A 24,097-nucleotide genomic window follows, 5' to 3' on the forward strand; every position below is an offset into this window, starting at 1 on the left:
TGCAGCTGTACATTTTAAGTACCTTGTTAGGCTATGCAAATAGACCAGAGCTCCTTTGGTTGCAGGTGACGGAACTGTACTCTCAGCGGCGCACTGATGGTGCCCAGATCCGCATCACGGTGAAGCATGTCCAGGAGCTGGCACCGAACAACCCTGAGCTGCTCAGGATCTTCAATACTCAAATGCGAAGGTGAAGTCTGTTTGGCTGGTCATGTTTTATGTCTTCTTAAGTTTTGGTTTTCTGGTCATTGTCTGTCAAGCCTTCTGCTGCACTCTGAACTGATTTTTCTTTTGCTCTCGTACTCAGGAACCTCGAGAGTATGCAGTTTGTCCAGATCCGGCGCCAGTTCTTCAATGCTGCTGGTCCGAAGCCTATCAGCCGTCACGGGTGAGGCTGTTAGCATTGTGCAATCTTTCAGACTTGATCAGTTATTCACATGTAACACAACCAAAAATATAATGCAAGATGGTACAGTTAAATCTCGTTACAAGACACTGTTACAAGAGACACTTGGTTATAAGAGACATTTAAAAATGGTTAGATTGGTTTTCCTGTCTGCCATGTTAACTACATTGCATACAAGAGACATGGTTACAAGAGACACTCTGTTACTAAGGACAACTTTTTCAGGTCCCTGGAGTAAATTCTTCACTATTTAGAAGAGACACAACCCAGGTGTGCTCATGCAATGCAGCTGAAGCGTACCAACTCGTACATGATGTGCTTTAGATTCCTTTAGTTAAATTCTGTCCCATACAGTGTCCTTTTTGTTGTATATGTCGGGAACTGAGGAGTGCTGTCCCATGATTGGAAAGTGAAACGACCCCGCTCTGTTTCAGCCACTGGCATCACATTATTGTCACCTATGAAGTCAGTCGGAATGTGTGAATGACATCCAGCATTTTTGACTCCTCGCTGTTAAAATTTGATCACAAGATGAAAGTTCAGAATCCTGATGTCTTTCTCTTTGTGGACAATGTTTGCAGCACCAAAAGCACCAAAGTTCTTGTGCTCAAAGCCACCAAAATTATTTTTCTCTCCGAACTCCACCCTACTTTCAACCAATAGATAAAGGCATTATGCACTCTGTCAAGTTTCTGTGCAAAACAAGGTTGGTAGAACGCCTGTTGCTCGATAGGCAACAAGACTCTATAGTAGTAATTGATGCGAAGTTTGCTGTTCAGGTAATTTCAGGTGTCTGGAATGGCCTGAGAAATGAAGCTGTGTAAAATCGTTTCAGACAGGCGGGCTTTAAATGTGGTGACATGATGTAAGAGGGCCTATATATGGGTACTGTGGAAAGCTTCCTTGAAGATGAAGCTTGGGCGAGCATCCAAGAGGCTGCTGAGGTACCAGAATCTTTTGAGGAATTTGTATCTGCAGATGTGGATCTGGTGGGCTCCCGAAGACCTTACAAACTGTGCGATTCTCGTGCAAGTAAATGGCACATGTTCCGCAAAGGGTGACTACAAGGACATTTCAGAAGAAAAGGGTCAGCATGTGAGGGTGATGAGCATGTAAGAGTGCTTCAAAGGTATTAAAGCAATAAGAAGGCTTGCAAAGTGAAGTGCTTTGCCTTCAGAATTTGGGAAGGAATACACTCTGCTTTCCTGAAAAATTTCCTGTTAATGTGTGTGAATGCATTTATATCTGATGTGCAGTAAACTGATAACACAGTGCTTTTAGATCCCTTGAGTGTCTCTTGTAACGAGGTTTTACTAACGAGTTTAAGACATTGTAAAAACAGCAATAATATTGTGATTATAATGCTAGCTCATAGTGCTCAATTCAACGTTGAGAGCTTGGAAAAAAAAGTACGGTCATTCCTTGTTTCACTTGCGAGATCCTCAGTGGTTGATTCTGTGTCATTGTAGCATGACAAATTTAGTGGCAGTTTATCTTGGGTAAGTGCGTACATACGTGCAGAAGCAATGCTAGACTGTTTTTTTTTGTTTTTTGTTTTTTGACACATTCATCTAAGTTTTGGCTTGACTTGTTTTGTCACGAAATAGGTCTAATTAATGAGAGACCCTGGCCTTCAGCTTCTTTGTCTAGTACATTTTGGGATCCTAAAAACTAGTATTCTGTTTTGTCTTCCCTCTCAAGGATTTCAAGATAATAAATCTTTTAAGGGGGGACACGGGTCTTGAAGGCGGAAAAATCGCTCAAAAATCAATTTTTAGAAAGCTGAAGTATTAGAATCTACAACTATTATTCTCTGATTCCACCAAGTTTCTCACCTCTTGTGTCAATATTTGAGGCGTAATATCAATTTATAACAAGTCGGCTGGCTCATTTCAAGCTGATGTTTTCACTAAAATAGCGCATTTTCAAAAAAGTATAGCTTCCGTTCCACGGCCGCGCTCACGGCGATCTTGGTCTCTTTCGAAAGAGTGGCTTTTCGCCTTCAAATTTCGCGCTCCTGCGCGTCGTTTCGCTCATTGGTTCGATACAAACAAAAGAAAGAAAAAAAGCCACAGCACACGTTCCTATTCGTTGCTTCGGTGCATGTGACAAAAAGGGACCCTGTGATTGGCCGTTCGCGTCTCGCGTCGTCTGCTGCGCGCGTCAGGGCAGTCGGAGCCGTGCCCTTAGATGCCATCTTGCCTAGTGCTGTCAGCCTCGAACGCCTCGGAGATCTCGCAGCGATGTCTACGCCAACGAGAAAGTTTGCGATGCGTCATAAATACGGCAAAAAAAGGAAAAAGTCGTCGATCGGCAATGCTAAGAAAGGTGCTTTGGTGTTGCGAGACGCCGAAAACGAGCAGATTCCTGCGTCCAGTGACCGTGTCGACGAACCTACGGATCAGCTAGGCCTAGCGGGCCCGTCAAGCGAGCACACTTCAGACGTCGTCAGCCGCATTCGTCACGATACAACGCTTCTGACGCCTTCCGATCTGGCAAGTGAAAAGAGAAAAGCCGACGCCAAACTGCGGGAGTTGGATTCAACGGCAGCAACGAAACGTAAGACAGACTTTGCCGCCAGCGATGCCGCGATCTGCCCGCTTGATGAGACGAGCTTCGCCATGATTTGCATCGAGTCGATCAACAGCCTTCTTGACGGTGCAAAGTGTAAAACGTGTGGAGGGAGTGTTAAAATCGGCCGAGGTGATCGCGAATACGGCCTCGCTGTCAAGCTTTTCTTGACATGTGTCAACTGCGGCGACAAGGCATCGGCGTGAAGTTCGCCGCGTGTGGACGGAAAGCAAAGTGTAAATCCTTTCGCTGTGAACATTCTGGCTGCGCGCGCGATGCAAAGTACCGGCAACCGGCGGACTGCATTCAACATCTTTGCCGCGATGAATATTTCCCATCGTGGACTGCACACGAAAACGTGGCAGAGCTACGTAAAAGAAAAGCTGACGCGTGCAGCCGAGAAAGTGACCGTTGAATGCGCGGAGTCAGTCCGGAAGCTGTACGATGAACTGAACGTTGACAATCCTGGCAACGTAGCCGTGTCCTACGATGGGACTTGGATGACTCGTGGGCATTCTTCCCACATCGGAGTCGGCACTGTCATCGAGCTTTTTACGGGGCTTGTCCTAGACTACGCTGTCCTGAGCAATTTTTGCGCAGGTTGTGAGCGGGGACCGAAAGTGGACGACCCCACGTACCAAGAATGGAGAGCAAGCCACGTCTGCCAGAAAAATACTGATAGAAAGGCTGGTGAGATGGAAGTAGAAGCAGCCCTAATCCTATTTAGAAGATCGCTCCAGAAGCACAACCTCAGATATATAACGGTGCTGTCAGACGGCGACAGCCGGTCCTTCCTCGCCCTGAAAGATGACCAAGTGTATGGCTACGTTGAGGTCACCAAAGAAGATTGCATTAACCATGTTCAAAAGCGGATGGGGACAGCTCTCCGCAATCTGCTGTCAAAACAAAAAGGGTCAGGCTCGGAACCACTTGGTGGTAAAGGCAGACTAACTGGTGATCTAGTCACCAAGCTAAGTTCTTACTATGGCTGGGCACTCAAGTCCCACAGTGGCAACATAGAAGAAATAGCAAGAGCGGTGATGGCTACCTATTATCATGTGACATCAAATGATCAGGAGTCGGATCACAGCCTTTACCCAACAGGTTCAAGTTCCTGGTGTTGGCAAAATGCTGCCAGTGCCAAAGGAGAGCCAGCCCCAAGGCACCGCTACAGCCTTCCTAGTCATGCATGCAAGGCATTGCGACCAATTTATGAGCGCCTCTCTGACAAGAAGCTCCTTGAGCGATGTGCAAGGGGGAAAACCCAAAATAATAATGAGAGCCTGCACTCTCTCATATGGGCACTGGCACCAAAAGAAAGGCACGCATCCCTCTTCAGTGTTGAGGCCGCAGTTGCAGAAGCAGTCTTGAAGTTTAATATAGGGTACCAAAGGACCTCGGTAGGAATTTTGAACGAGCTGTGTTTGAATCCTGGCCAGAGAAGTGTGCGGCGTATGGTAGAAAAGGACAAGCTTCGGTCCGTTGCACCTACAAGCAAGTGCGCATCGGCAGAAAATTTGCAGCGTGCTCTGAAAAAGCTCCACAAAGGTGGTAGTGCTCAAAATGACTATGCCCCTGGGGCATATTAACAATGTCTGGTAGTTGACATGTACATATTTTTACTTTTAGTGATTAGAAATGACTTCCGTTTGTTTTTCTCATTTTCTCAAGATGTGAATTTTGGTCTCCTGTCAAGTTGGTGAATGCGATATCTCAACACCCATTGCAGATACAGCAATGATTTTTGTTTCAGCATTAAGCCAAATATGTGGAGCACACAATGTTGCAAGGAAATTTCTTTATTATTGCTTTAAAATTTTTTAAAATGGCACTTTTTGTGACCACTGTGTTTCCATGTTATGACTACTAAACTTCAATGTGCAATAAAATGAAAAATAATAATTAAATAAAAAATCTGCTTGCAACATTGTGTTCCTTATTCATTCTAGTATATAGCTATATGCTAATAAGTTTTTGTGAAGTGGTTTTTTTCCTATTGTTTTCACAGCAAGTGCACCATTGTTCTTAATTATCTTAACGCCTAATTGGTTCAGAGAAAAACTAATTATATTTTTGGAATCAGCACCAGGAACTGCACACGTGTGCCAAGTTTCATCACTTTAGTTCAAAAATTAAATAAAATGGCTTTAAGACCAGTGTCCCCCCTTAATGAGTGAACCTTGTACTTAAGTTTTGTATATTGTGCACATCAAAACCTAGCAGTGTTCTCTAGTAACAACAGTTTGCAACCATACCACCACCCTAAATTTAGTAATAGCAGTGTAAAGGTGCTTATAAATTGACCCAAATTTTGTTCAGTTAGCAACGAGTGGTTTTATTCTGTTGCATAGATGTACAGTAAAACCTCGATATTTCGAACCCTGTTAATTAGAAATACCGGATAATTCGAGGGTTTTCTGCGGTCCCATATTTTGCAATGTATATTTGACCGGATAATTCAGACCGGCGGCCTGCCCGGTTAATTCGAAAATGAGTGGTGCTATGCGGCAGTGCCCGATTCATGTTTTTCTGCAAACGCGGCGAAGCTACGTCCCTGTGGAGCCATGAGGCAAAGCCACATAGCAATGGCAATGATTTATAGGCGAAGCGCCCCAGCCGGAGCATTCTCAGCACAAAAATCTCCACGGTGCGCCCCGCGGACTGACGGTATGCACACCTGCAGAGAAGACATGCCTCACTGCAACGCAGCAGGCGTACCGTTTTTGACACGTGATATCGCCACCACTCCATTCCATGGCATCACCACCCTCTTTGCTATGTGTCAGGGACAACACGTGTTCAGTGCCGCGGCCGCTTTTTTTCCCCGTGCCTCTGACCCTGTAAGTATGCGCTACGCAGGTCCTGCCCATACCATTTTTGTGTTGTGCATGGCAGTTAAAGATCGGCTGCTGTGCCCCCCCCCCCCTTTTTTTTTTCTGGGCTGTGCAGGAGTGCTAGGCCTGTGACCTTAATGATGAGCGAAATGCAGAAGTACAAGGCTTGAGCGTGCAACAGAAGTTCTGCTTGATCCAAGAAGCAGGCAAGAACGCTTGTTCCAAGTCAGAGTTGGCTAAAAGGCACAGCGTGCCCCTCTCGACATCCACAATACCGAGCAACAAGTTGAAACTAGAGGCCTATGGCAAGACACATTCTTCGAAGCGGTCATGAGTGCTGGCTCCCTCATATCAAGATGAGGAATTTGCTCTGCTTCGCTGGCTGCAGAAAGGAAACGGGCCGCTTTCCCATTCAGTGGAACGCTACTGCGGTAGAAGGCCAATGACCTGGCTGTGCGACTTGGGCACGACGAATTCAACAGAAATGTCGAGGTTCAGCGCGAGCGAGCTCAAAACATGTTGGCAATAGACTGCCTTGAAGTAAGCACTCACGTCTGCATCTGCACCCAAAGGCTGCAAGCCTGCCGTAGTGTTAGGTGGGAGGGAAAAAACTTCCACATGCGAGAGCTTCTGAGCTGTTTGGTGCGCAGTGCAATTATCGAGCACCAATGCCACCTTCCTGCCTTCGCGCTGCATCCGCTGATCAAACTCAATCAGCCACTGACTGAAAAGTTTGTGCGTTGTCTATGCTTTCCCATTTGCGACGGTAGCGAACTGGGATCCTCGCGGCACCACGAAAAAAAGCTGGGATGCTTGAATTTTCCTATGACGAAGGCGAGACACTTGTGGCTATCATCCATATTGGCACATAAGAAAACAGTAATACACAATTTTTTTTCCTTCTCAATCTTGAGCGCGTTGTGGAGGATTGTCAATACAGTCAGTTGCGTCAGGTTGTACTTGCACACCATGTTGCACACTTTTACGCAGTCCTTGTGCTCGCATATAATGTTCAGCTTAACTTCTAGAAGTATTGCTGTTCGCTTTCTCTCGCTGGTTGTGTTGCACTTCCGGAAGGATGGTCCTCCATTGCTGTTCACAGAAAATCCAGGACCAGCAAGATTGTGGCAAAGGAAATGGCACACTAAAAAAAACCACGCTAGAAAGACGTGCACAAATGCTGCTGCATGCTTGCCACAAAATGTGTGCATACGCGAAGCAGGGATTTGGACAAAGCAATGCAGCGCACCACGGTCAACACAGCCTCTGAATGGACTGCTCCATCGTGCCGAGGCAGAGAGGACGCGAGTTCTGTGGTCTCAAGGGGGAGTGCTTGCTCAAAGTTCTCCCTCAGAACGACCGTGCCTAGCAGCACCTTTGCTCTTCCCACCTCCTCCGCAGGAGAAAGTGCACCATCCTCTCCCGGGTCTCTGTGGCATGCAAGCTTCCCCTGAGCACCTGACCGACGCATTTGCTCGACACGCTCTGCTCCGATTTCTTTTTCTTTTTTATTGTCGCTGCATCGGCATTGTCTGTGTCTCCGCGTACGTGCACGCTTTTGTGCTCGCTGCGTTTCCGCGTTGTCGTTACTTTCAGTGACACCACTGTAACAAGCGGGTTATTTTACCATAGAACACATGACAAGCCTGACGGTGCAGCGGCTGCCCATTGTTATATCCGATATATTGTTAAACCAGCATTGTTATTAGTGGGTTTGACTGTAATTAACATTTCTGACTCTGGAGAGAGCAGCAACGCTAAAGAGAGCGTTGTCGAGAATTGAAAAAAGCACACTTCGCAGTGAAGGGCACCACAGTCAAGGGTAGAAAACAGGCCAAGGACAGGATTACTGTGTTGTTGGCACGAATGTGTGGTAAACACAAGCTGTCGCTGCTTGTCGGTTAGGCGAGGGAGCCTCGCTGCTTCATGTAACGAGTGCATGAAGTAGCGCAGCTGCCGCCAAAGGATGAACTCGTTTACAAGCACAATAAGAAAGCCTGGGTGACAGGTGCAATATTTGAGGAGTATGTGTGGCAACTTGACTGCAAGTATGGGGCTGTAGGCAGGAATGCCCTATTTGTTGTGGACAATTGCCCGGCATATGGCGACGTCCCACACCTCTAGGTCATCAGGATGGTATTTCTACCTCCGAACACCACTTCGATCTCACAGCCGATTGACTGCTCAAGCGCATGCTCCTTGGCTATGACAATGGCAAAAGTACTCAGTCGACCTCCTCGGAGCCATGTGCCTCGTGGTGTATGCCTGGAAATAAGTGGAGCCCACTTTGATCACACATTGATCAGGCGGTGTTTTGCACATGCTGGATTTTCCAGCGAAAGCACCGTTGATGCCGATGCAGACTATTCATGTACGTCTGAAGAAGGAGCAGAGTATTGAGACTGCATCAATGCACTCTGCGCACAGGATGGTGAGCCTAGCGCAGTCTGCTTCTTGATGTGTTCGGTCAGTTCGAAAATCAGCTTAATTTGAAGATTTCTCGTGGTCCCAATGACTTCGAATTAGCAAGGTTTTACTGTATAAGCTTTCATACACACTAAAATCGAGAGATACTTTGGGCAACAGCACAAGTTGCGATAAAAATAACCCTTTTGATGATACTTGCAAAGTGCAATTTGTCATGTTGCCTCGATTGATGCTCAGCTCCATCAGAATAGCCTCGGTGGCACATTCTTTCCCACAAGTAAAACCCATACAGCTTTGCTGCAGCGGCCTCCACTGTAAATAGTGAGGCGTGCCTAGTCTGTCAATGTAAGTACAGTATTTATGGTCAAAGCTCAGTTAACGGTGGAATTACTGGATAACCTAAATGCAAGCAACGTTTGGCTGGTTTGGATGCGGTTTTTCGGTAGGCGTTTTGTTTCTGTAATGGAATGGAGATTCTTCATCAGTTATAGTACGCCACGGCCAGCCTTGGTGTCATTGTTATCACGTTGCACGCCTTGGTTCTGTTGCGCTAATTGCATGGGAACGTTCATGCATTCTAGTGGTCCCAATTGCTACCAAATTGAGAAAACGCCGCTTTTTAAATAAATTGGATAGTGTTCTAAGGCGATATTTTTGTCTTGTGTTACTGTGGGGAGTTGTTTCGCTCAGCGTATTTTTTGTGTTGTGGTCATATACAGCCTGGAGATCTGGGAGGGCCTGACCACTGCTGTGGGCCAGCATGACGGAGGCATCCTCATGGTGGTCGACACAGTGCACAAGGTGCTGCGTACGGAGAATGTGCTCCACCTGCTTGGGTCTCTGCAGCAGTCTACCCGTGGCAACTACAAGGACGAAGTCATGAAGGCTGTCGTTGGATCAATCGTCATGACCAGGTTTGGGATTCCCTTCGGGGCACTTTGTTACCCTGGCATTTGGTGGTGAAATAAGTTGCAAAATTGTAGCCATTAGTTGCTGAATTGTTCATTAAGGGGAGATGCGGGTCGAAAAACGCGGGTTTTTTCGAAAATGACTGATTTTTTGTTTTTACTTGTTTTGTCAAGTTTAGTATCTCTACTTTCATGAAAATAAAAGTTGCGGATCACGGGAGGAGATCAGCCAAGCCGCATTCTCCCAATCACCACAGTTGCCCTGCGTCTAAAACGCAAGCAATAATAAAAAAAAGCATGCCTACGTCGCGTTTTTCGAGCGCTGCGACTGGTTTTTAAATCACGTGGTACGAATCAAGCCTCGCCATTGGCCGCCGCGCGCGCGCATGTGGCGAAGCCCACTTGCTGGCTCCTTGCTACGTCGAGGTGCGTTTCCGAGTGACGATCGTTCGGCAACTTTATCTTCGTCATGGATGAAGCACAATTGAACCAGCGCAGTCACCGAGGAGTGAAATACCGTTCTGTTCACAAATATAGAGGACGTTGGCGAAAATCGAAAGAGAAGGCTCGACCAGTGACAACTCGACCTGTGGCAGTTAGGCCTAGTGGAACCGACGCCGATCCCTCCAGCGTTTCAGATGCCTCCGAGGAATTTGAAGCGGCGTTAGATTGTGTGAGTGCCTCGGAAAAAAAGATTGGGCATTTCTAAGGTGAGGAAATAGCCTGCGATGAGGCGTCATCTGTAGTTACTGACTTGGCAGTGGTGAACGTTCTTGTGGGCGGCGCGATTTGCCCAAGCCAGCGTTCAGGACTTCCAGTATTCGGGAACCGGCCGCAAAGCGCAGACTCGCTTCATTTCTTGAACTACTCTGTGAGAACTCTGCCTGCCCGCAATGCGTGCTTTCCACAACATACTGATTGCGGCGAGTTATGGCGTGCAGGAATGCGAGCAGAGATTGACAGCGGGAGCTCGGATGAAAGCTTCGCCATCAACGTCAAAGCTGCTGTGGCGGCCTGTTTTATAGGAATTGGATATGAGCAGCTAGTGCGATTTTCCTCAATTATTGGACTCCACAAGCCAATGCATCATAGCTTGGCACATCCAGAGAAATAACAATGCAGAAACAAATGTCCTTGAAGCTGACTGCGGAAGCGAACGCAAATCGCCGCACACTGAAGAAAAAAAGCGCATGTCTGAGTCCACTCGCAAGGGTCATGAGGGAGCGCCTTATGCTGCAGGAAGTTTCTAGTGCCAGTGGCTGCTTTATGGACAATTTTCTTCTTTTGTTCCAAAGTTTGGTCGGAATTGAAGCTCTCTTTTTGAAATAAACATGCTATTTTAAGTTCAAATGCATTTTTCTCAAAATGCAATTTTGGGCAATTTTCAGCGTTTGCCCTTCATGTTTTTGGTACTTCTGATGCTCATATCTGAATGAAATTTTGCACATATTTTCTCTGAGGTATGAGGAGTGCCATTATCTCTTTCAAGAATAAATACTGATCAAATGTTTACAAAAAAAATATAATTACCACATGGTGGTGTCTTGACAATGTAGACTTGCCAGGTTCAAATTTTTTATGTCATTAGCATACTTAATATGTACTTTATTATTAGTTTTTGGCACTCTACAGTTTATATGGATCAAAATGAGCCATCAACTGTGTGTGTTTATGGAAGTTTAGTATGGCAAAGAAGGGGGGTGTATATTTTACACACTGTCACTGAACAGAGCAAAAACTATGCAACTTACAATAAACCTAATTGCAGATTTGAAATCAGCATAAAAAACTGAATTATTAACCAGAGTTTCATAGCTCTAAGTCAAATATTAAAGAAAAAGTGTCTTCGAGTAGCATCTCCCCTTAAACATGATTGAAAAGGTTTTTTTTTTTTTTTTTTTTTTTTTTTTGTCCTTCCCACTTTTTCTGTTTCAGAAGATGCGTGCATCTTTCGCATGCGTACGAACAGTGGAATTACAAATGGTGAAATTGCACTCTGAATGGCTCGACAAACTGGGCACGTTAGATTTTCAGTCCCGGGCAGTCCCGGACTACTTGCTGACAAGAGTCCGATGTTCAATTTCTTCTTGGGCAGCCCAAAAGCTCCGCCCACCAGTACAGTTCCCGTAAAAGTAGCGCTGTGCCATCCAGCTGTATTAAGGGGGGACGAGGGTCTTAAAACTAACTTTTTTAGTTATGGCTAGAATCTCATGAAACTTTGCACGCAGATGTGGTTTTCTCTCCTGATTTCGAAAATGTAATTATAATTGAGCTGGTGGTATTAGATCAAAAGTTATCTAACAAAGTCCAGAGCATAATTAGTGAATTTCTTACGCAGCTTTAATGAACTTTCTCATTGCATTTTGTTGCTTTTAATTACATAGATTGATAGCCAAAGTCTTCCCATACTCGATGACATCCTTCGTTTTCCTCAAAAAGGCATGTCATTCTCACATATTATGGTGAGAGTAAAAGGCTGCATTATTTGAAACGAACTCATTAAGTTAATCTCAAATTGACATTTATCCATTGCCTAAACTAAAAAACTAAAAATGTCATCGGGTACTTCATTTCTCTCTGAATAAAATGGTACTGAAGTTATTTGTGTGAACTAAAAAGAAGTTATCAAAACCCTGCGTAAGACTGTAGAGATCGACCAAAAATATGAAACTGAGAAAACGGCATTTGAAGTTTGACCACATATTATAACTTGAACAATCAGTAGCCTCACTGTGATATTTCTCACCAAAAATGTCATGCTCTTCCCATTTCTAAAACTGTCTTTGGATTTTGAATATGTCAACTAAAACTGAAACTATCACCATTACCCATGGCCAAGGTAGTGTATGCCATTAGGAGATCAGCAAAATATTTTGACATGCAATATTATTTTAATGGCAATTTGAAAAAATCTCGATAGAGTGATGTAAGTGTTGGATCACCCCCTGATTGTTGGATCACCCCCTGATCTTTTCAATATGACTGCAGTGATGCTAAATTTGTCATTGTCACTCGGCGACAATGTAGAGAAAAAGCACAGTAAGGCTGAGTGCAGTGTCCAGAAACAGCACTGAGAAAAACGTATTTGCATTTTGAGACAACCTTTAACTTTTGCTACACTGCAGCTATGGTAATATAAATGGAATCGTTGTGAGGCTTTGTTCTTTATGAGGAAGGCTATATACTAAACATGTAACAGTACCCTCCCCAAATACTGGTAAAAGCTTGCCACAAAGTCTAAATATACCGCCACTAGAACCAGCGGGAGAAGCTTTATTTACAACTTCATATGCCTGTGGCAGTGCCCTTCAAGGCAAACAGATACTCAAAATTACGATAAAACGGTCTTGCAATATTAATAAACCTGCACAAATTTTAAGGCTAAAGCACAGCGGCATACTGGAATGACCTAATAAATTGGCTAATGTTGCAGAATGAAGCGTTGCTACTTTGCTGTACAGCGCATGCAGGGCCGCACGCGGAGTCCCTTGCTGGAGCTAAAGCTCGAACTTTCACACCCCTTGAGCGCAGCGACGTGATTACTTAGACAATCGAAAAGAAAAAAAAAAAGAAAAAACGAAACCGTCTGCGGAAAATGAACGCGGGCAACGGCGCGATGTCAGGCTCGCCTGTCGTCTGAAGCGACGCGATAAAAAAAAGCAACGAAGTGGTAGCGTCGGTGAGGACCATGAGTATCAGCTGAACAGTTAAATCTATCGATGCTATCTTTGATGCCTCTGATCCGGCTCGCAAACGATTATATGCCGCCGGACGTGCTGCAGCTAGGTCGAGAACACGCCTCGCGACCCTGGCAGCGCGCCGCCGCACTCGTTCTCCGACGCGCACTCGCTAGGCGCTTCTGTTTTCAATACACTCCTGATACGGCTACGTCTACCGAGCTACGTCTAAAGACCAGCACCGGCTGCGGGAACGACTGATAACGATCGTGAAAGCGCATCATAAACGAGCGAAGCAGCAGCCGCGACGAAGAACGTTAAAAACAAACAAACAAAAAAATGGCAAGTCAGTCGCGCTGGCCAATGGGAAGCACGAGACGAGGGGCTCGCTTCGCGAGCGCGCGCTCCAGCCAATCAGCGGACCGGAAACGGCTTTCGGAAAACCCGCGACGGTGGTCGTTCTGTTTGAGCGAAGTCATTTGGAGATGCCGCAAAATGCGCACAAAGAAACAAGCTTCAAAACAAGTCCAAGATGGCGGCGGCCAGCCGGCTGCTTCACCCGCGGCGCGCGCGGGAAGTTCGAACAATTTTCACCCCTTTTTTTTGGCCATTTCGAGGCTCCCGTGGCGTTTTAAAAGTTGATTTTACCGTATTTCCCGATCGAATTCAGTGTTGATATTTTGAAGGCTAGTGCTCAAAGGTACAGACATTCCGAAAATGCATTTTTCTCAAAATCAATTTTTCGCCCATTTTTTACCAGTTTAAGACCCGCGTCCCCCCTTAAGTTAGACAGTGTGCAATTATGTTTCGTGTTCCTGCAGACGACGGTATTGTGCATTAAACCGCGACACAAGCTCTGTAACTGATTTCTAAGCAAGCGTGAGATTTCCCAATCTTGAGTCTTCACTTTCTTGTCTTAATTTCACTACACGCAGACGTATAAGGAGCCCCGAGGCCTGAAAGCATCGCAAGCAAAGTGTTGTGTGCCGGAGCAGCTAACGCTTTTTACAAGTGCTTCTGCAAATGCTTTCGTCTGCTTTTGAGCACAGTTAACTGGGCGAGCCCTAGAACTTCGCGAACATCAACGGCAAGCAGATCTTGTCAAATGCGTTGCATTTAGGCATTTTGCGCTGTGTTCGTGAATAGCTGCAACTGATTACAAGTCTCTATTATCTGTCTTTGGTATTACACTCGCGTCGGGAGATAAACGCGCTCGCAACTGCAAAAGAAACTGCGCATTGTGGTTGACTGATGGTGGGAGCATGCAAGGTTATGTTACCAAAACGCTACTTCTGTCAAAGTGGAAGCAAAGACCTGTCGGCGGGTATTCTGGGACGGGAAAATCGAATGTACCCACTGAATGTAGCAGAGAAGTTGCGAGCTCAATTCGCTGCAAGTTTACGCCCTACCAATAGCTAACAGCAACCCTGCTCATTCTTTTTAATGTGTATACTGCTTTCCCTCCTTCCTTTTGTTTTTTGAGATGACCAAATAAAGTTTCAGGGTAGACACATGGCACATACATTTGAATAACTGCAAAGTTTCATGGAGTTGCGAACACTGGTACTCAAGTTACAGAAGTATATCAGAATGGTTCACATAGGTTCCTTGTGACATGCCTGGAGAACTTGCAGGATGTGTTGGCGCAGTAAAATTCATTATGAAGGTTCCTGAATAGGTACCTTTTTTTTTTTTTTTTCCTTGCTAAACAATTTTGGCACAGCATTGAGTTTATTGCCACTAATTGGACTTGCATTAGCCTAATGTTGATTATTATAAATTCCAGACTCAATATTTTGAAAAAATTAGCTTGCCTTGCCCTCCGAAATTTATTCAGGCTTGTAATAAAAAAGAACAGGTGGCACTCAGATTAGCGGTTCCAGAGATACTGCTGGAAAAAACAGCCATACCAGGAAAAAAATTCATTCTGGGAAAATGGCCCTTGAAGTTTGCAACAACATTTGCAGGTCTAAAGTTTCTTTTTTACAGCAGCATGTTGTGCCTCTGCCTCCTCGATCTCCTCAGGAGTCTGAAAGGTTACTTTCATGCGTACAGTGGACGACGCAGATGATGCGTTATTGCTTGCGATGACAGACTCTATACGGGAGGTTAGGGTCGTTGAGGTTGGTGCAGTCGGGACACCAGGCACGCTTCAAACGTAGTCTTCTTGCATTGATGCGAAAGATACGTAGTCAGTGCTGCCTCTGCATAGCAGAGGCAGCACGACTGGAAGCGTCGCCACGACCGTTGGCAACGCGCTTCGCTAATTTCGCCATGCGGACGGCATTCACAGAACGACGCCGTGCAATGAACACTGTTTTGAACTTCTTAGCGTGCATCGTGACAGACCGTGCGAAGGTCCACAAGGTGCACAAAACCGTTCAAAACACGCCACAAATCTAACGACTGACAATGACTGCGATCTCAAAAATGGCGAGAAAAGAAATCACCAGCACAGTAGGCCAGTAAGCAGCCGGAGCAGACGACGCGCCGGGGAGAGATCATTGTACCCAGAAATGTGGCACAGTGTGTTTGTTGCGCCATATTTTTGGTACTATGCAGCACCAACTTGCCCCTCAAGCTGTTATCTTAAGAGACCATTGTGTCAGCGCGCGCAGCAGCAGCCAATAGCAGTTGCGCGATCCCCCGCATTCTTGAGGAGCCTGCGCTTCGTCCAATCACAGCCCGAATTTGAGACTTGGGAAGCTTAACAATCCCTTCGAGGCCCCCAATCACAAGTGAGCCATACTTCTGCTACGTCGCGGACGCCACCGGCGAAAGCAACATGGAAAAGGGGCAATCTGACAAGGAAAACAAAACCAAAATGGCGGTGCTCGGTTCAGCGGCAGAGTTTGGGTACTTTTGTCGTTCGCTTGCTGGTCGGGGGCTGCCGCGACCAGTTGTATGTTTAATTTGAAGCAGTTGCACAATGAATTAGGCACTCATAATTATAGAAAAGGTAGTTTATAACACATACAGCCGATATATACTTTTTTTTAAAATCAACTTCACGATTTCTGACTTTCGCGCCCCCCTTAGTCTGTCCTCCTGTAATCCCAAGTTTCAGCTTGCAAAATATGAAAACAAGATTTAAATGCGAAGTCAGCTAAAAACAAGTCTGAGTGACTGGCAGTGAGCGAAAAAATTGAAGTGTTACCAAATTGTGGCTATCTTCGAGCCTCCATCACTCAGAAGAGCAGCGCCGATCGCCATTGTGGCTAGGGCTAGGGTAGGGCTCATAATACAAACATTTGAAGAACTGCCAAGTTTCATGGAGCTGGGCTCATGGGTTCTGAAATTAGAGGAGTGGTTTTCATAGGTCCCTTGGGGCAGGCCTGGAGAATTTGCAAAACGTGCTGGCACTACAAAATTCGTTACGGTCATTCCTGGATAGTTACCCCTGACAAGACAATTCTCCTTTTCCAAATTTTCTTGCTGAAAAATTTGTGTACGCTGGTTATTAAGTTACAGAAGTATATAATATGGGTCACATGGGTCCAGGCCTGTAGAATTTGCGGAATGTGTTGGCATTGCGAAATTCATTGATGTAATTTCTGAATAGGTATCGCGGGGCAAGACTAGGGCCTTTTCTTTTTACTATTTCCTTGTTTTCTAAGTTTCACTGTAACAGATGCTAGGACGCTGCAGGCGTCGATGCAGTGGTCGTCGGCGTGCCTCGCCATGAGGACGGCGTTCGGTTCCGTGTATTGAACGCGTGACGAATCTCGAGGCATCGTGAGCGACCACGCAACATTTAACACGTTGCTCGAAACTGTTCAGAGGGCACGATGAGAGACCGCAAAATCCGGCGATCGCAAAAATGACGAAAGGCGAACAGAATGCGCGAAGTACAAGGACTGCAAAGAGCCGGAGCAGACGACGCAGGGAGGTAGCCGGAGGAGACCAACGCGTCAGCGGGCACAGCAGCCAATAGCAGTCGCCCGATCCCCCACGCTCTCGCGAAGCGTGCATTTTGCCTAATCGCAGCTTTGAATTCAAGCACGGGAAACTCGAAAGCTGCCGCGAGGCTCCCAATCGGAAGCAAGCCACGCCTCGACCGTGCCACCGTCGAGGTTGGCAGAAGAAAGCGCAAGAATTAACAAACAAAACAAGACCGAGATGGTGGCGCTTAGTTCGGCGGGAGAGGAATGGCGCGCGCAGTTTGGGAATTTTTGGCGCTTGCTCGCTGTTCCGCGGCTGCCGCCACTTGTTATATAATTAATTTAGAGTATTTCTACGATGAGTTGGGCATTGATAATTACAGAAAGGGTAGTTTATAAGACATACTACCCGAATATATAGCCTTCCAAAAATCTGTTTCGCAATTTTTCTATTTTCAAAGGTCGTGTCCCCCATAAATCATGTGACGCGAAAGCGAGACCACCACTGGCTGCGCCTGTGCATTGAACCCATCCCAGCATGCCCTGAAAGCACAGATCCTGCCAGCAGTGAAGGCTGCGAAGTTATTTTACATAGAATTTAACGATCTGTGGCTTGTAATGAACTACTCTTTAAAAAAGGAGTTCAGTTCCTATAAGGTATGCAAATTTCAGCCTCCGAACTTCATTGTTAAAAAAATTTTCGGCGCCCGCCTACCTTCAAATCAGAAACTTCTCCTAGGCACTTCAATTCACGCAAGACTCAATCCCCAAATTTTCTTTAGCCACTTTATTGTAATTGATTAGTGGACTCTCTTCCAAAGGGGAATCTAATGCTCGCATAATTGTTTGTGCAGGTACAACAACAAGACGTATCGTGTGGACGACATTGACTGGTCTAAGAACCCACAGCAGACGTTTGACACCAAGGAGGGCCCCATCACCTACTTGAAGTACTACAAAGATGTAAGTTCTGTTGGTTTATGTTCCAGTACCTGTGAGGAGTTTGGTGTGCAGTGGTAAACAGAATTGGTTGTAATTCTTGAAGGAGAATAGATTTCAATGCATTCATTGATTTCTAAACCAATGCATGGTGCAGTCAGTCTGGTAACCAAACCCAATTTTGTTTGACGATGGGCTTCATTAATGACGCTTTGTGCCCTCTCTTTCATGCTCTTGTTTTGGAACCGCATTTGTTGGCTGCTTTAGGAGGCTTTTTGTGGTTTTCGATTGGTAGTGCACATTGGCGGCGATATGTGCAACCACTTCTCAGTTTCATGTCTGACCACTTGTGCGCAGCACTACAACAAGGACATTCGGGACATGAACCAGCCACTGCTCGTGTGCCGTCCCAGAGAGAGGGACATACGGGTGGGCCGCACTGACAACCTCTACCTCATTCCCGAGCTGTGCTTCCTCACAGGTGAGCGGTCTAGTTACAGTTTCAAACTGAAAGCGGGTGTTCCTATGTGCAATGCGCGTGCTGCACGAATTCGTTCAATAGTTTTCCGTAAATCATTCTTTCTAGTAGCCGGGGGCTCCTGCTAATTGCAGCATGCAGGCAAACCTGCTTCTAGTGAAACTAAAGAAAGACTGAGATTTTTCGTTGCATCCAGGTTTTCGTTGTGTGAAATATTAGTGTCGTCTGATGCGTATTTATTGAGGTATTAGCTATCAGAGTCAGTAATGGGATTGTTCTGGCTCATAAGGGTGCCCCCGGGATCACGAATTTCAATGTCGCGCGCAGCAAATTTATTTTAAGACTCACTTCCCCCCTTAAATATAGACATGTAGCATAAAAAATGTGCGTAGCAAACATTATTTATTTTTTGATGAAGCAGCTGCTGCGAACGTAGTTTCTTGCGTAGTGAAAATTACGAGCCTAATCATGTTCTGTTATATTTTGGTGGCTCTAGTGAATCCTCCATGAACTCATACGACAGCCGCAGTGGGTAGTGAAACATCAATAGAATTCAGTCTTATTTTATATACAGTTGTTTCGACATTATCCTTGTTGTGTATGCAGAGACATAAAATAGCCCCTGAGTATTGAAAATCAGTTCGAACTTGGCTTCTTCAAGCGTTGAATTTAGCACGGGTTCTGCCATTCAGTAGCCGAATTTCCTGCAAATAAGAAAGGCTTATGGGAAAACTAAATAGCCAAGAGTAACTAACAAACACCGTGCAAAATGTCAGTGCTAATTATTCAGTTCACTGCTAGAATCTCATTTCTGAAAGCAATAAGAGTTGCTTTTATTTAGTACTGTTTGTTTATTAGAAGAGCTTGATGGTGTGATCTTGTAATGAGCAGATGGGTTCATTTGATCGAGGTACTTTCCTGACTTGCCGTTGTGAATGATTTATTCTTGGTGTGTGCTTTTCCTGCCTGGTGAAAAAGGGCTCACTGACGACATCCGCTCCAACTTCACCATCATGAAGGACTTGGCCAGTGAAATGAAGCTGGACCCCGTAAAGCGTGTTGTCAACTTGCAGGAGTTTATGAAGAACATGACCAGGTTTGTGCAGCTTTAGCCTGTGGCTGAATCATTGATGCAATGGTTTTGTGCACAGTAAATTACAATCTCCAATATACTCCAATTGCCATTGCAATGTGCTGTCTCCAACTGAATATTAGGACGACATACCACAAATATTGGAAGCGGCCTTATTTTTGGCATTGCTGTTCAAAGCAGCGATTGCAAGATGCACATGCTTTTTGCGGTGCGTGCGAAAATGCCAGCCTCCTTTCAGTGCGGTCTTGGTATCAGTTCTCGCAAACTGGAAATTGGGAAGTAATGCATTTTGACCGCCACAGTAGAGGATGTGCTTATTGTATGACCATTATGTGATTCTCTGGAAGTTGTAAAATTTTTAGTCGTATTTTCCGGTGTATAAGACACTTTTTTTTTTTTTTCTTTCCTGGCGAAATTTTCTGTAGTGTGTCCTATACAACAGTGTGTCTTATGTGCGGTGGTTTTTTTTTTTTTTTTTTCTCTCGCAATGTTTATAGGCAAACTTTGTCGGGAAACGGCAGCGACACCTGCTATTACAATATTTACAGTCTCTGTAGTGTTCTAGAATTGTACAGCAGTCTCGTTGGCAGAATGGTAAAAGATGGTGACGTCCAAGCAGACTCCTTTCCAGTTACGATTTACAACATTGTTTAGCGGCTATTGCATATGTTTTCTCATTCCTGCACATGCTTTGCCGCGTTCATCACAGCGCTCGCGCGCAGCGCCGATGAGCGTAAAGAGGACGCCTGAGCGCTGTCGTGAGAAATCGGCGGCCGTACCAAGGTGAAGCCTTTCACTGCTTTGAGTAATAAGAAAGCGTCACTGCTCTCACTGAGCGAGAGTATTTTCACGCATAAGTCTTGCCTCTATTTTTTTCTATCATTCTCACGTGCACATACCATATTTACTCGTAGGTTGGCCACGATTCTAAGCAGAGACCAGAAAGTAAAGTCCGCAGAAAAAAGTACAAAAAAAAAAAAGCACTGCAATTGTAGGCTGACCAAAAAAACTGCGAACATAAAGTACAGCGCGCAAATGACATTTATTTACATCATCCTGCTCAGTCGTCATCGCTGAGTTCCTTATCTGAGTAGAGTGTATGTAGTCTTCAGTGCCATCAAGTGCATTGGAAATGCAGCACTTGTGGAATGCGCACACAACCAGGCTTTCTGGGATATCATCCCAGGCTGCAGAAATCCAACTGGCCATGGCTCCCAGCGATGCGCGCTTTACACGACCTGTTGGTGTAAGCTCGCACTGTTCACCAAGGAAGTCCACGTAGTATTTGCGCAGCCGATCTGTGAAAGCCTTGTTGAAGCATACAGTCGCCGACCGTTTTTTCGGACTTGAAGGGACCCGAAAAATGGTCCGAATAATCGAACAGTCCGAAAAATCCGTGAAGCACAAAAAATCACTTTATTCAGAGGAAATCGGCTTAAAAAAGTCGCCGATTTTACCTTGCGGCAAATTTCTTTTGCTGGCGGCGATTTGCGCTTGTATTTGCGCCAAAGTTGTCGTTTCGCTGTACACGCTAGACAGCAAGTTCACAGCGTTCGTAATTTGTGCAAGCGATGGCTGTGGTAGTCAAACACGCAAAAATGAGGCACTTTTCGTTCAGAGCGGTGGAACCGCCGGACGCAATCACAGAACGGCCAAAGGATTGACGTCGCGCCACTCGGTTGACGCGGTCGGAGAAACTCGTGTGACAACACGGCGGACGTATGAGACAAAGCACAAAGAGATAGCTGCCCGCGTCAGCGTTGGCGACAAAAGCAGGTTGACGGCGATGACAATCCGACTGCCACCTCGAAGTGGCAGAGATTGCAGGGGCCTCTCCTGGCAAAAATGGGGCACCGAAACCATGTCAAGCCAATCCAACTGCAGAGCCAATCCACCTCAATCCAAGATGGCGCTTGTTGCGCCGGCGAAAAGCCAATAAGATGGCAGATTTTGGCCTGCAGGGGACTGAAATTAGTCCGAAAAATCGAACTTTTGGACTTTTAAAGTCCGAAATATTCGTCGCGAATATGTATGCGCTTCTATGGGATGACTGACGGTGCCTCACTGAAGTCCGAATTATTGGAGTCCGAATTACCCGTCGGCTACTGTACATCTAGAGGCTGTAACTGGCCTGTCATGCCGCCAGGTATGATAGCGACGTCGGTACCAGCTTTGGCAAGTGCAGCTTTTACGCCGTCAGTTAAGTGGCCATGGTAGGAGCCTAGGACGAGGAGTGAATGTTTGGCCAAGCCCTCCCAAACTATTCTTATCCACTTCTCAACCATTTCACTCGTCATCCATCCATTTTAATTAGTGCGGACAGTCACATTCCTAGGAAACATTTGCAGAGCTGGAAGAGTTTTCCGTTTGAAAATTACATAGGCTGGGCAGCTTGTGGCCATCCACCGTGCAGCACAGCATCACCACATCACGGGCAATTGGTCAGCGTTTCCCATTTGCCCTAGGGCATAACTGTTCTCCATCCTCTTTTTTATAATCAATCGCTGAAACAAACTCTGCTTCTCTTCAATGTCGCTCGGCAGCTTTTGACAGATAGACGTGCGACGTCTGAGGCTGAAGCCTAAGTGCTTAATGAACTTTTGCAACCAGCCCCGGCTGGCTTTGAACTGGTCCTGTGGAATACCTCGCACTCTTGCCAGCTCTCTTGCTTTGGCTTGTAGCACTTCCGTGGTCACTGGAAGTGCCGCAGCTCTCTGCAACTTGACGAACTCGGCCAGTGCCGACTCCACTTCGGGATGGCGGCCTTTCTTCAGTCCTGTGAAAGCCATTCTCATTGCGGCGCAATCAAAAATTTCATCACGCTGCTTCCTCCAATGGCGAACATTCTTTTCGTCCACGCCAAAGTTCCGCTCGGCTTGAAGATTTGATGATTCTTCTGCAGCGAGTATAACTTTTCGCTTGAAGGCGGCGCTATAGTGACACCGCCTGCTTGGTGCCATGGTGTCGGTGAAAAAAACAGCACACATAAAAACTCCCGGAACACACTCAGGATACCACATGAACACACGAGAAGACAAGGCCAAAATGGCAGCCAGTGTTTGCGTGTGCCTTGGCCGGCTACGGCTCGTCTTTTATTTTATTTTTTTTTATTTATCTGGCCTTCTGTGAGGGCACCACCTGCGTGCTACTTTTTTCCCCTATTTTATGATTATGAGACCCCGAGACAAAATCCTCTTAAGGGGGGACACGGGTCTTGCGGACCAAAAAATCGCGAAAAAATCACTTTTTAGAAAATGTGATTTGCGAAATCAGTAGCTCTTTATCTACCTATCTGCTAAGTTTTTCATCTCTAGGGTCGGTATTTTAGTCACAATGCCAATTTATATAATCGATGTCGCCCAAATTTGGGCCGAAAACGACCCCCGAAACAACCATTTTCCGCGAGGCGTAGCTCCCATTTTGTGCGCGGCACCGTAGCCATCTTGGTCTCATTCGAAAGAGCCGCCTTTCGTCTTCAAATTGCCGCCTCTGCTGTTTACATTCGCCCATTGGTCGCATAAAAAATAGCAAAAAAAGAAAACGTGGCATTTGCAATCCCATTGGCTTTCGGGGTGCACGTGACGATAAGGCGTCCCCGCATTGGTGGAGCTGGCTGACGGCGTCTGCTCGGCGCGCCCGAGCCGCGGGGAGACGGCGGAGACGTGACGCCGGCCGCGCTTGGTTCCGAACCGCGAGGTGCGTTCATGGCAAGAATTTGTGAAAAAAGTAAAAAAAAATAGTTGAATAATCATCTCAAGTGATGCCCTGCCCCGGCTGTGCGCGCTCAGGCCGACGGAAATCGTGCGCCGAACGATCGTGTGTACGAGCCTGAAGTAGGCCTAGCGTGTTCCCCAGCACGGGGGACTGCTACTGCCAGCGGTCGCACCCGCCGCGACAGTGATAACGCTGGCCGCAGATGAGCAGAAAGATAAGCTCAAAACAGGAAGAGCTTGAACTCGCGCCAACTCCAGCAACGAAGCGGTAGACGGATTGTGTTCGTAACGATGACGGCAGCGCGGCGGACAGTCCGCTTGGCGATGCGGAGTTCACGATCGTCAGATCTAAACAGTTTGCCGAGATTGGCGAAGCGTAAAACATACGGCGGCGATATTGGCATTTAAAAAAGTGAACGGGGATAAGGAATCGCCGTCAAACTTATTCTCCAATGCGTAAACTGCGGGACACGTCGTCTTCGTAGAGCTCGCCGCGCGTTTGCGCCGATCGGACCTCGTTCATAGTCCTTAGGGAATTCACTTGCTTCCAGTGCAATGCAGAGCACCGGGAAGCAGCAAACAGCTCCAAATTACATTTCTTTTCCGCAATAAACGTTCCTCACCACGGTCTTGATGCGAGGACGTAGCAAAACGACGTACGTAAAAAAAAAAAAAAAAAAAAAAGAAGAAAAAGTGACAACTGAATGTGCTGCAACTGCAAATCAAAATGAAAGAGGCGACACTTGGACGTTGGAAAGCAAAGAGACTACATTCCTGGAGGTTTATAGCCATTTTAAATTGTAAACGTGTGCATTGCACCAGTGAATGTCTGAGAGCAGAGAGGAAGCGTGCTTCCTCTGCTGCTTTTCAGATCAGACTGCAGCAAAACGAAAGCAGAAGGGCAAACCCAATGCAGATTACTGTCCAGGAGCCTTCTAGGCCACAGTGGCCTGCATTTCTACAGTTTTTGTTTGATTAAATTAGTGTTTGACATTGCAATTCGTTTTTTCCATTTTTCTCAAAATGAAAATTTTGCCTACCCTTCTATTTTGCGGGTGGCATTGTGGCTCTCCTACTCCTTAGATTGTAATGATTTTTATTTTTACTGGCTCGTGAGTGTTAAAGGAACACAATAAAGCTATTATACAAGGTCTCAACTGCATGAAAAAT

At 46.0% G+C, this 24,097-nt stretch overlaps 1 protein-coding gene across 2 annotated transcripts in view; it reads left to right on the top strand.

Moving 5' to 3' along the window:
- The window catches only part of LOC146196549 (piwi-like protein Siwi), a 62,682-nt gene that overhangs the window by 17,404 nt on the left and 21,181 nt on the right, over nt 1-24,097 (top strand). For both annotated transcript variants that reach the window (XM_084598296.1, XM_084598295.1), the window contains exons 5-10: nt 66-190; nt 308-388; nt 8,958-9,152; nt 17,559-17,667; nt 18,001-18,124; nt 19,100-19,217. In XM_084598296.1, coding sequence (XP_084454422.1) covers nt 66-190; nt 308-388; nt 8,958-9,152; nt 17,559-17,667; nt 18,001-18,124; nt 19,100-19,217 — 752 coding nt within the window. The remainder of the gene's footprint in view (nt 1-65; nt 191-307; nt 389-8,957; nt 9,153-17,558; nt 17,668-18,000; nt 18,125-19,099; nt 19,218-24,097) is intronic.

The sequence above is a fragment of the Amblyomma maculatum genome, chromosome 3 (assembly GCF_055883805.1).
Source record: "Amblyomma maculatum isolate TAMU_Amacu chromosome 3, ASM5588380v1, whole genome shotgun sequence".
Lineage (NCBI taxonomy): Eukaryota > Metazoa > Arthropoda > Arachnida > Ixodida > Ixodidae > Amblyomma > Amblyomma maculatum.